We start from the raw sequence: 13,341 nt of genomic DNA on the forward strand, positions 1-13,341 counted from the left end.
CTACTGATGATGTGTATAAAGAAGGGAGAGGCCAGTTTGACTTGAAGCCCAGGCTAACATTTTTGAGTTAGCAAATTAAAGGAATTGTCTTATTGGTAGACTAAGCAAACTTGTGTATCAGTGGTTTTATGTTGATAAACATGTAAGCCTTGTATGCCTTTCTAGAAGCACTTTGAGAAAGATCCTTTTACCCTCAGAAGAGTACACAGGGAAATCTCAGCGAGGCCAAGGCAGCTGGGTAACTTTTCTTTGATCACAAAATGCGTTTGTCTGAGCAGTGGTAACATGAAATCAAAAGTAAAATCAGAAAAAGTAAAGACCCGTCTCATTATTATTCAAACTTCAGCTAAACTGTGACTTTGATGTTCCTGGGCTTCACTTAGAGTGCTTATTGAAGCCTTTCTGTCTATTGTTAGGTCTGTACAGAGCTGTGGTCCAACCCCTGGCCACACCAATAAAAATAGCTTTAAGTAGAAGTTAAGCCATAACTGGTTTTGCACGTTGCTTTGTGCTGTAACTTGATATGTGGTTAATCTTTCTGTGTATTCCCTTGCTGAAATGGGTGGTCTGGGTGATCGGTCTGACGCCAGCTGTACTGGGAAGGAGGGCAAGGGATCTTTCCATACAGTCAGGCTTCCATGGGATGGTGATGGAAAAGGATGAGAGCAGCCTAGTGATCATCTCTGTCCTCATGCACTGACCAGTGTCTCACTTAAAGTTCTGTCCTGTCCCAAGTGCTGTTGTAATAAATCCCTGCTTCAGAATTGTCTTGATGCAGCTGGTGTCAGATTACGAGTTGAGTCATTCCTCGGTCATACCAGGTCCTCTGATGGGGCAGATAAGGGCTCTCAAATGCTGTTTCAAACCATGGTCTGAGTGGGTGCTCAGCCTGGCTCTGAGATATTCGCAGGAGTTAGAGAACAAGCAAACCCCAGGGGAACTTCAGCTACTGCGCTTCTGTCTGCGTTTTCTGCCCTCTCCTGCCCTTCTGTGCTCCCAAACCAAAAGTAGATGTTGATGTGTTAGTGGAAATTCGTGCAAGCAAGAGCTGACCAGAAACCCACCTCACTTTCTCAGCTTTCCCTGCTGATTATGGGCTGTGCCATTAGAGTGAACCACATCAGCATCCGTCGGATTTATCCGTACTTACTCCCGGAGTTCCGTAAAGCCTCCTTTACCAGGCTGCCTAATTCAAAGCATTTGTCCAAAGCACCACTGCCACAATAGCAGGAATGGGCTCCACGAGGAAAAGGAGAACCCGTTGCTGGAAGGCGTGGCTGATCCAGTAACAGACCTGGTTAAAATTGGGGCCCTCAGTGCTGAAGTGTTTGCCTCAGTCTTCAGAAACATGGACTTACAGGCCTCCGTGCTTGGTGGAAAGCATCAAGGAGAACAGCTCCCAGCAGTGGATAAGGGACAAGCCAGGAGTCACTTTAAAGAACTCAACCCACATGAGTCCATGGGGCCAGATGTGCTGCATCTGAGGGTGATCAGCAACCCCTGGGATCAAGAAGCAGAAGACAAGAACCAACCAACTTTCTCCTGGTGGAGTCTCCATCTCATTTTCACCTTGGGAGTACTAGTGTCTCTCTGTATTCACCGCTTCTTGTGCTTCCTTGAGACTTCATTGCTCTGGATGGAACTCGTAGCAGTGTTCTGATTTAGGTGCATTTTGTCATTCCAGACTCGTGCTGTGAGCAGCAGGACTTCTACAAAGCACCAGAGGCAGCATCGTTATTTGTTGCAGAATTTGCATTGCAGTGTCTTGAGCTGTTCTTGCTTCTGAGGTTGTTTGTTGTGACTGCTTAAACATATTCTGTGATTCTACGATACGGTGATTTTAAATTGTTGCTTCTTTTGCTTGTGATTGAAAAGTCTGACTTGCTACTGAAGAGAGAAATTGTTTTTTGGTGTGATGGACGTCTTTGGGTAACTCCATCTCTGTTCTAAGGCAGCAGTGATACCCTCTTCCAGATATGCACATAAGTAAGGAAGTGTTTGCATCTGCAACTGTCAGGAATGCACTTTGGCTGATGAACTCAGCCTGGCTTAAAGGCAGGATCCCACAGTGGGTCAGCTAAGCTTTATTGGTCTGCCAGACAAGATTATCATTTTATTTAACCAGAGAAGTAGTTTTCATTGTTACTTTATTGCCAAGGGTCTGTCAGCATTTCCATTATAAACCCCCTATTTTCAGGGATTTGAGTAGACTTGAGATTTAAGTGTTCTGGTCTAAAACTTGGCAAGCGTGATCTTTGTTCACCAGCGGATATTTTCTTTATGAGATTTTAAAACAGTCAGCTGTTTCTTAAATTGTAGCAAAGGCAAGAGGGTTTTTTCCTCTTGGTTAGACAGATAGGGCTATTTTTTTCCATCTCATTTATTCCAGTCAGATTTATAAAAAATAACCCCCTGTTCTGTTGCTTAAAAGAGGAGGGAGAGGGAGGAGAAAAAGGAATATCTGCCTGCTGCCCTGTTCTGTTTGCCGTGCCTCAAAACCTTCCCTCTGGTCTGTGTTTGGTGAAGTCCCACCCACCCTCTCAGTCCCTTTTCTCCTCCCCTTTACTTATTTCCCTTCAGTGTATTTACACTCTCACTGCATTAAGTTGCAGCGTTTGTTCTCCTTACTCCATTTCTCCCCTTTGCTTTCCTCTCTGGTGCTTCCAGCACTCATTCTGCTGAATCTGCCTGTTTTATCTCTCTCCAAAAGGCAACTCTTAGCTATTCTTAAGTGATACAACATACCTGTGGTAAATAGAAACTTTACTTTATACTTAACTGTATATAGTAATATGCTCTACTACTTAACTGAAGACCATGTGCATGACTCCTAGTTGAGTATTGCAATTTTTTAACCCTTTTCTGAGACTTTGCTGCGTCTCTGGAGCTGAGTACTTTCGCATTCCTTTTTCTTTTTTAAGCAAATCTTTAATGTAGACTGAAAAAAGCTGAAGAGCACTGTGGGTTTTCATGGTTGGGCTCTTCTTTTTAGTCATTTCCTGAGTGCTCGGTGCAGAAATGTGACAGCGCAGGAAGCGGCAGCGAGCTCGGTGGGGCGTCATGTGCCGTCAGAAGTCGATGTGCCGTAGGAGAGGGCACGTCCTTCTCGTGGAGATGTAGGAATACCTGGGTTTGGGATTGATGCTGAAGGTCTTCAGGAAGAACTTCTGCTGTCCTGCAGTTCACAGCGGTGAACAAAGTGACCGGGGACGTAAGATGGTGAGTGAGGAACTACGGCTACGTGACTACTAAGCAACGAGGAACGTAAGTGAAGTGCTGAACTCCAAGGGGTGGAAAATGAGCGCTTTCAAAAAGCACTACGGTCTCTCTCCCGGGACCTTCAGAAGATCTTTGTCAGAACAAGATGCTGGCGCGGCTGCCTTGAAGGACTATCACTGGTACCACCAAATAAAAAGCAAGAAGTTGAATAAACAAATGAGTTTTGACTCGGAGAGAGGTCTTGGAGCGCACAGGTGGCAGACTCACCCTTGGCTTCCCTGGAGGATAAGCAGGAGAGAGGGCTCCTCCGGCCTGAGAGGGGAGCGCAGCGATCCAAGGCTTGCCAAAAGTTCTGCGAGCGTGGATGCTGCCGTTGCTGATGATCTCCATGAAAACCCAGCTGAGACGCTTTTCCAGGCACGGACCAGACCGTTCCGGGTTCCCTTCAACCGCTCCCTGTCGGAGCCGGTGCCGCACAGCGGGAGCAAGAGTGCCAGGCCGTTCCTGCCAGCCGTGCGCTCGGTGGACGCCGAGCAGCAGGGATATTTCATCCGGGGCATCTTCTCCTCTCTCTCAAGTGGCTTGTCCAAGATAATGAGTCGAAAAGGGGAGCCTGGCAGTGAGTCCCTAAACGAAGGGAAGACAGAGGATAACGAAGTTGATTTCAGTACAGGTAATGAACTCATTTTTGTTTTGTTCTACTTCTGTTTGTGTAACAGGTGAGTGTAGGGGGACATTCTTTGGGACATACAATAGTTGTTTAAACTGTTTCCCAACTTGGCTTTATTAACATGACATTGATCACTCTCTGATGTTCTATCTTAATTTTTAAAAAGCAACTGAAAAAGGGCCTTTCCTGATAAGGAAGTTGCGAGATGTTTTGGTGGGTGCTTAAAAGCTTGGAGGACCCTTGAAAACAAGCATCACGTGGTGGTAGCAGTAGCACTTCCCTCTCGAGTGCACCCCGTGTGTGGTGCTCTCAGTCCTGCAGGCACAGTATCCTCTGTGGTGTTGTGGTGCCCTGATTGAGATATCAAGCCTGCTACTGTCAGTGAAGTGCTAAGGAGAGAGAGAGAAGTTAAACTGTCTTTCAGGCGGTGCTCCAGACAGTGGAATGGCTCTAGTTCCTCATACCAGATTCTCCATTTCATAATCAAGCAGCTGAACCGGTGTCTGCTCTCTGGTAGATGCCAAGGACAGCAGTGTTGCAAGGGTTTAGCCAGCTGGGATTGAGGTCAGCAAGATGCCAGTCTGAGATTTCATTTAAATCTACTCTGCTTATAATAACACTTATAAAGCAGGGGGGAAAAAGGGAAGGAAAGGGGAGAAATTTGCTTTTTCTGCTCCTGGGCTTTCTGTAACTTCGTGGTGGGCTACCCAGGCTGAACCTGGTAACTGATGGTGCCTGGAAAAACATCCACAAAGTTTAAATTTGTAATAAAACCAAAAATAAACCTTACTTTTCCCCAAAACCTCAGCACTTTTCAGATTATCGTATTAAAAGCCTGATAACATCTGGATCCAGTTGAGACTGCTGGACAAGTCATCAGTATTCCAAAAAATTCAGTAGTAACAGTAGTGAAAGAAGAATATACTCTGTCTGCAGGGGTGTTCAGTCTTTCAGTCCCTGTGGAATGTCTCTGACAGGCTTGTGTTTGCTACTGGAAGCTGTCACCTTGCTTTAAAACAAAAACAAATGGGTAAAAAGGAGAAATAACGAAGGAGGAACTATATCTGTTTGAGCCCAGTTATGTACAGTCACTGATTTGTTTCTCCAAGACCTTTCCCAACAGGAATTTGGCTTGCTGATGCTTGTTAAATTGTGTGGAACACATGAGAAAAAAAAAGTAACAGAACGACTTTTTTTCCTTTTCTGTTGAAGTGTTTGGTTGGTTTTTCCCCCTCCTCTGTATTTATTCAGATTAGGAACAAAGATTTCTCCTGCAGGCTCCCACTGCTGTTGAGACTTCCTGGGAAGATATTCTGTGTGTTAGAAGCATTGTGGATCAAAATCTCTCAGTATATGAAGGACAGAACATCCTGTAGTTCCTTTTTTTTCTCTGTTCTTGTGCACTTTGATGGTTCTCTCTTACACTGCAAGTATTGCCAGTCTCTGGGTTATTGGGATGCTTTGCTTTTAGTAGGGTGAAAAGTAAACAGAGGAAAAGGGATTATCTGTGAGAAGCCACCACTAGGTAAATACTTCATGTCAGGTGTGGGACAATGACTGAGCCTTTTGGCTCTTTGGGGTCGGCCAAGCCTCCCTCTGAGCCTGCCAAAACTGGTTTTGCAAAGAGAGTCACAATTCAGGAACTGAGAGAAAAACAATGGGTCTCTAGATTAAAAGTCAAACTCTCTCGAGGGAGGAAATCGTAGCCGGGAAGGTGTTTGGGGAAATGAAGTCACCCATAAAATCACCTGCAATGGCCAAGTCCTGCTTGGGGTCCTGAGCCACTGTCACAGGAGAACAGAGCTTTTGGTGGGATGGACAGACTCCTCTGTGGAGTTTCACTTCAGCCTTTGCCATCTCAAAGGTTCAGCCTCTGATCCTTCTAGCAGAGAACAGCTTGTGTTTAAGAGAACTAGTCCAGCCTGTGCAGCTGTGTGGGATATGCAGCCATAGGACAGCTAATTGCTAACCACTGGTTTTATTTTTCCTTGAAGAGCTGGCTTTCCTTAAAGTGCTGCTGGGCAGAGGCTCCTGCCCCACGCAGTGCTGTAGACTGAGACCTGCTGAAACAGTGGTAAAACCTGTGAGCTCCAGGGGTTTAGATCTGAGGTCTGAGGGAGGTGATTTGAGGATAAAAGGGGTGAGAGAAATGTGCCTCATCTGTTGTGTTCTTCAACCACAGCCTGAATGCTCAGAAGGGATCAAATCTTGTGTTCTCCTTTCAAATACCACACGAGTTTAGTTCTGGGGGGGGGGTCACCAAATTGCCCAGTGACTGTTTCGGTGCTTGGGTGGGCAGAAGGTGTCTTCCCATGCCTACCATCCTGTTTACTGTTCAGGTTACAATCCAAGAAAATGGATCTTTTCCTCTCTACGAGAAGCAAAATTTAGAAATCCTCAGGCCAGCTGAGTTCTGTGGTAAAAGTGCTGAGGCACTTTACTAGTCACAAGATGGTGTAAGACACTGGGGTTTCTCTGAAGTATGCCAGCAGTTTTACTTGGGAAAGCTTGACTGAAAGCCTACCAGGAAACATCAGTTGGGACAGAAATTCTTGTCACTGTGACCGAATCCCAAGAGGACCTTCTCTGTGTTGTGAAATGCACAGTGGGAGAGGTGAGCTTTGGAGTTCAACCAGGAGAACCTGGAGATGAATGTTCTGCCTCCCTTCTGTCCAAGGAGCCAAGTCCTTTACTTCCACAAGCTCACTTAATTAAAAGTATTTCCACTTTCCTCTGAAATACTTGGAGATTATCAACTTTTTAAAAGTTTGTCTTCCTTCCAGTGCTTGGCTGGCCTCTTTTTTGCTTCATCTCTGCACCAGAATGGCAGAGGGGTTCTCTTCTTCTTCAGGAAATGCTTACCTCACAAAACAGGGTCTGTTGTTTTTATGGCAGCTTGAAGAGGGAAGTGGGATTTAAAAAAGCAAAGAAGAAAAATAAGATCTGGATAAATATTTTCCAGTTGGTCTCACAGTCTAAGAAGCGTGTTCAGACACTGTTTCATCGGTTCTTGGCTGTGGAAATCCCTCCTGGATGGACTCACTCATCCTCTGAGGCGATGAAAGGATGCTGAACCCCGGGAGAGCTGCCTCCCTCGGCTCTGCCCAGAGCTTTTGAGAGATGCAGAGGCTCCCTGGAGCGTGTGGCAGACTTCCTGCATCCCCCTGCAGCGTGGGATTGGGAGGAAGAGGACAGATGGAGTGGACAGTCAGCAGGAAGAGCTGAGCTCTTTCCCAGTGCGCTGCGTGGGTCTTCCCAGGAGCAGCCTGGGGTGGGTTTGGGTGGGAATGAAGTGCTTTTGGTGCCCGTCTGCCGATTTCTAACCACTCCTAGAGCCAAGTATTTGGAACAAGCATTTCCACTGGAACGGGCAAAGCCTGAAGGTAAAAGGTTTTATACTCGGTATTATTATTTGCACGTTAAGAAATCTTAAGAACATTTTGATTTCTAGTAAATGTATCAGCTTAAGGAAGAACAGTTGTCATTCTGATAAACTTGTTGATTGTGAACATGCCACAATCAAACAGGGTAAGGAAGGAGCTATGGAGACAAAGCCTTGGATCCCAGGGTTGTAGGTGAGCAGCTGCACCTGTTCTTATTTCTGAGTATTATGTGACCTTTAACACTCTTGAGAATGGGTTTGTGAGAGAGTTCTCAGATAACATTTACTTCACTGGTGCTTCTTATCTGGATCTCAGGGTGGTGCGAGTTTAATTGTAGATTGATGACAAAATAATCCCTCAGTAGAATCAATTACCTATGTCTTCCCTGGGTGTCTCTGATTTGGTCTGGGGGGGTGAGGACAAACACTGATTTTGTTTGTTTAGTGTGTGTTTGGCTTTCACAATTGCTCTCTTGTTAATATTTTTATAAAGACAATTCTTCAGTATTACTTCCTTCTCTTTCTTCACCTGGAATAAAGATATGTTTCTGCAGTCTTTTAATTTTTATTTCAAGCTTTCATTCATTTTATAGAGGGGTTTTGTGCCTTGAGTGAGAGAGAATATTTTATATCCTTGCTTTTCCAGAATTGATTTTGGGTTTTTTATAATGCACTAAAGTTATTCAAACCCTATGCTCTTTTTAATATCTTTACACTCTGGGTTTATTAAATTTTATTTCTTATGTATTTCTCTATGAACTTATTTAGAGATTTATATTTTCCCATTTATAACTCAAAGCCAAGGCAGCTCCATGTTCAGATTTTTTCAACGATTCCCAAAATTCAACGGTTCCCAAAATACAAAGTTGTTTCTTCCTGTCCAAGTAGGAATTTAGTATTTATTGCTTGTTGGAGCAGGTTTTTTATACTCATGTTTTTAAAACCACTTTCTCCTTTTAGAAGCCCTTCTACTGACTCATGTTCCTCCCTCCACTCCTAAATCACTTGTGCTCTTAAGTAGTTTATTTTTGGTGGGGTTTTTATAAGTGAACTTTTACACAATTGAGCTTATTCATGTGTTCATTTAAGTGCTGTGCAAATGCCTTGTGCTGCAATCCCCAGCGTTGTGTCACAAGGTGTTCAAACTCCATCTTTAATTATCAGAGCAGATCCAAGATAACTGCTTGTACCTAATCCCTCACTGCATCAAAATGACTGTAGTTTTTTGTAGTTAAAAGTATGAAAATAACACGTTGCAGTCCAGTGTTGCTCTTTTTTAAACTGTAGTGTGGCTTTGTGGCAGTCAATGTTGTGTAAATGGTATATTGGAAATTACAGGGGGGTGGGGATGTGCAGGGAACATTTCTGGCATTTAACAGCTTTGAGTATCACTTTAACACCCCCCCCACCCCACTATTTCCTCTTGCCTGGTTCATCCCAGGCATTGTAATGTTTAAAGTGGGCAATAGGCTAATAGTCTTCAGCTGAATGTTTATGAACACAAGATAATTAGCCATAATATCCGAAGCCAATAAAATTATGCTTATCTGATTTTAATTACACTTAACAAATGGTGCCTCTAAGAAGGTAGTTTCAGTTATTTCAGTGTTGCCTGGTGATTTTCATGTATTTAATCCCCGGGCCGCTTCCTCAGAATCCAAAAATTCACATTCAGTGGGATGAATGAGGACGTTCATATTTTTAAGAGCTATTTTCTGACTCCACGAAATCACAAGTGACTGACAGGGTGTTGTGTTCCAGGTTGCTGTTTGTTGTTTCTGTGGTCTGTATCCCTGGGCCTGTCGGGATGTTGTACCTTATGTTGCTCGTGCAGAGGAGTCTGACAGCTGGAGCATGCAGGAATATTATCTGTGATTACCCTGATCATGAGAAATTACTGCACAGGAATTATCTGAGGAGAAGGTAATTATGTTCTAGAGACGTCTTATCCTCCTGTATTTTCTTTGCAGGGAGAGAGGGGATTTGAAGAGTTGCAGCTTTCTCAGAGGGCAGCCAAAGAGTGGAAATGTAGAGATTAGGAAAAAGGGCTCCCGGTGAAGTCAAGCTTTGGGGTTTTGGTGGGAGAAGCTTTCCCTTTGATAACAGGCCAGACTGGGTCGAAAGGAAGTGGCTGGAGGAGGAAAAACGGTCTTGGCTTTCCAGAGGAGAAGCTATGTCTGGAGCAGATGGATTTGGAGTCTTTGGCAAAGCTCTGTGTTTCAACTGTTGGCTCTCCAGAAGGAGAAGCTTCAACTGCGAGACCCAACGGGGCAGAATCTCCTGGAGGGCAGCGGGAGATCCTCATGGACTGGGGGTGTCTGTGGCATGTTGGCACCTGCCCCACAGCCCAGGAGGGGCCCAGACTGGTCCTTGGTGCTTCCCTCGAGGAGTCGGCGAGCCCAGGCTTAAGAAGTATGAAAGAAATTGTGTTGGACTTCTCTCAAAATTCTGTGTTGTTCTTAAAGACAGGCCTAAACCGCAGCTGCCAGAGGGTGCAGAAAGGGGAACTGTACCCAGGGGTTCAGTCCTTGCTAGGCTTATTTGACACTGGAAATGGGAGCCCTAACTCCTGTAGACACGTACATTTGGGGCCTGTGGCAGGAGGGTGAGTTCTGCCGTGGTGAAATTTTCTTCAGGCAAAGCTCCCTGGTTTGCATTTCCACAAATTCCGTCTGTGATGGAACTTGGCGCGAGATGCAAATTGCCTGCATGCTCACAAAACGAGGCTTCCTGGGCACATTGACCCTTTTTTCCTTAAAATAACAAACCCCAAGGAAACTATTTGGGTTTTAGGCCTTTGGTTTTTTTCCAAATAACGAATGGGGTAGGTTTGTCATGCTAACAGTGTGTGATTTAGGACTCGAAGCAATGGCATTTTAGAAGTAAACAAGCACGTGCAAGATTCTCTCTGTGCCCTTGTTTATCCCATTGCTTTGCTATAGAGTTACTTGATCGCTTGCCTTAACTAATTAACTTGTATCATCGTTTAGCCTCGTGCTTTCTGTGGCGATATTTTTCTCTGTGGTGGTTACTCAAGAGACTCTTTAGACTCTTCTGAAATAAATACTTCATAATCCTGTAAAACATCGCTTGTTTAAAGGAAGCTGTTTATGTAAACAATAGGCTAATGCATGAAACTCTTGACATGTTAGCATCGAAACCAACTGTCCCCTGAGTGGTTTTGTTCTTACTCTGAGGAGAGCTGAAGCTCGACATCTGGTCTTCTGTGGGCGAGAGAGCTTTTTGCAAGTTATGGGACCGCTTGTTCAAGTGCAGTCAAAAAATATTTCCTACAGAGAAGGTGACAAAAAAAAAATACTGAAATAGCTCCTCAGAGAAGCTCGTGTTTTGGAGAGCAGGCATTCTCTGTCTTCATTCCTTATGGGGAATAAGCTGGTCATTTTAATGTGTGCATTTGGTATAGGAGTGTCCTTCTCAAAACATGGATGTTTGACAAGGAATGTAGTGATAGGATAAGGGAACATGGCTTTAAACTGAAAGAAGACAGGTTTAGTTTCCATATTCAGGAGACATTCTTCCCTGTGAGGGTGGTGAGGCCCTGGCACAGGTTGCCCAGAGAAGCTGTGGCTGCCCCATCCCTGGAAGTGTCCAAGGCCAGGTTGGACAGGGCTTGGAGCAACCTGGGCTAGTGGAAGGTGTCCCTGCCCATGGCAGGGGGTTTGGAACAAGATGAGCTTTAAGGTCCTTTCCAACCCAAACCATTCTGGGATTCAGTGGTTCTGTGAAAAACCACTTGCCTGAAAACTGATGCAGAGAGGAGCTGGACAATTGGCAGTGACGTGTGAGAACAGGCAATGAACAAACCCACTTTTGCAGCTCAAAATGCATCTATTTCTGTCAGCTGTCACCACACATCACTGTTGATGTTGTCTGTAGGTTTGAGACATAGGGGATCAGAGTTGTGTGCTTTTTAAATAGTTTCTAGTCTTTGTATGAAGTTTGAATTCCAGTTCTTGAGATTTGTTTATTGTGCGAAGATCTCTGATTCTTTTTGCCTTTCCTTTGTCACAGACAAATCCCTCTTTGTAAAAAGTGAAATGCAATCAAGTTCACTGTCAAGTCCAATGGCAAGTTGTAAGCAGACCTGCTTATTCATTTTATGTCTGACTTCAGCTGCTTTTACATGTTTTATGGGTTTTGAAGTGTTTTCCTGCATCCCATACTCTGACTACTCCCCAGTAAAGTCTGAGATTATTGCATACTTCTGTGATGTTGTCAGAGTTTTAGCTGCATCTCCCTCATCCTAACGTGAGTTGCAGTAGATTTTCTTCTACTTACGTCTGTGAATTTACAATCCATTTTCACAGAAAAAATAGCAGCCCTTTTAACATAGGCACTCTTAAAGGCAATTTTCCTCCAATAGTCATTTAGCGACACAGATGCTTTGGCAAGCGGTTTTGACAAATTACTGCAAAAAAAATCTGCCAGACTTTAAACTCTTGCAGTGTGTCTCCATCTACCTTCTCTCTCCTGCTAGCTCTGACTGCACTTGTACAGGAGAAGAGGCTTTGTTGGTGACAGGGCTCCAGGCAGTGCCACTGAAGGGAGGGAGGTGAGCACACAGATCCGAACAGCTCCTTTATTACCCATGGAGGATATTGGCCGTGCTCTGTATAAATAGCCTGTCTCAGCAACCAGTTCCTCTGCCAGCTTTCTGAGGCAGTGAAGCCTTCCTTGCATGCCTGCTGTACCACAGTGCTGCCTTTGCAGGCTGGGGTGGTGAGTCTGTGGTGCTCAGCAAGGGGAGGGCTCTGGCTGCACTGTGGTTAGTGGTACGTTTCCTGTCAGCCCTCCTGTAGCCTGATAAAATGAGTGTGGTTCAAGCCACTGATGTCTTGATATGACAGTCCATTCCTTTATTGAGGTAGCACTAAATGATACTGAGAGTTTCTCTTACAAATACGAGGAAGTTTTGGAAAGGAATGGGAGAGAATGTCACAGTCTGCTGTGACAGAGACAAATCGTTTTCTTAACATCAGTTTTCATTAATTCCAACTGTGACTTCCACCCCCACTTTCATGTGCAACTGTCATGTGAAGATTTGGCTCTTTTTTTTTTAATGCTGTCTCAGTGTTAGGGGTGACCTGTGTCAGGGTGGGAGGTGAGGCCCCTGTGCCTTTGTGGGGTTAGGCATCAAGAGGTTTGTATACCTTTCCTATGTCCTTTTATATCTTTTAATACATAATCTCAAGGAAATGGCTGAGATAGTCGCCCTGGTACTTCAGCGAAGTCAGTGTACATAATTAATGATCAGAGAAGAGCAAACCAACATGTGCCAGTAGAAGATGGAGCAAAATTTTCCATGGCTTGCTCCAGCAGAGACAGATCCTGTACATGTTCAAAATCAATCTGGTGCCCTCCTACACACTCTTTGGGTGCTGGTGAGCATGGGACAGGGCTGGGGAGCTGAGACTGCTGTTGGATCTACCCGGATCCAACACAGCACTCTGCTAATGACTTTTTCCCCCCTCCTAATCCAGATCCCTGGCTGCTGCAGCCCCTGTTTTAGCTGTGCTAACAAGGTGGTTTTTAGCTGGTGCATCTGCAGCAGCAGGGAGCAGGTTGCCACAGAACCTGCCTGAGGAGCTCATTGTAATGACAGTTCATTAGCTCCTGCTTGGATATACTCTATTAGCTGTAAAAGGGGGAGACTCCTTTCCAGGAAATACATTTTTCCTTCTTTATTGTGGAGTTTCTTCTGGGCTTTCTGCGAATGCTTTATGCCTATAAGCAGAAGTGAAGGCCCTTAAATATAATTGTAAAATACTATTTGGTTTGTCTGGGGGGGGATTATATGTGTAGGGCAGGAGTTTTGAGTTACTTTGACAAAAGACATGAATGGCTCAAAGATACTAATTGAGAAATTTGTGTCTGCACAGGAACCAAAACAATTTATTGGGTGCATGTGCAGCATCTTGCAGAGCCAGGAGTCACCAAATGCAGGAGCCTGGCTGTGCTGTGCAGTGTATGTGCCCAGACTTCAGACACCTTCCCACTGTTACTGTGGAAACTATAATTTTCAACATGGCCTTGAAACAGGGTTTTTTTG

The 13,341-nt window shown here is 44.7% G+C and overlaps 1 protein-coding gene across 6 annotated transcripts in view; it reads left to right on the forward strand.

Moving 5' to 3' along the window:
* RASAL2 (RAS protein activator like 2) overlaps nucleotides 1-13,341 on the forward strand; it is a 190,092-nt gene that overhangs the window by 79,856 nt on the left and 96,895 nt on the right. For 4 of the 6 annotated variants that reach the window (XM_027694574.1, XM_027694575.1, XM_027694576.1 and 1 more), the window contains exon 1: nucleotides 3,141-3,892. The exons of the other annotated variants lie outside the window; for them this stretch is intronic. In XM_027694574.1, coding sequence (XP_027550375.1) covers nucleotides 3,298-3,892 — 595 coding nt within the window. In that variant the 5' untranslated portion in view covers nucleotides 3,141-3,297. Of the gene's footprint in view, nucleotides 1-3,140; nucleotides 3,893-13,341 lie in introns of those variants that run through there. 6 annotated transcript variants of the gene reach the window in all.

The sequence above is a fragment of the Neopelma chrysocephalum genome, unplaced genomic scaffold (assembly GCF_003984885.1).
Source record: "Neopelma chrysocephalum unplaced genomic scaffold, ASM398488v2 Primary Assembly neopelma1_98, whole genome shotgun sequence".
Taxonomy (NCBI): Eukaryota; Metazoa; Chordata; class Aves; order Passeriformes; family Pipridae; genus Neopelma; species Neopelma chrysocephalum.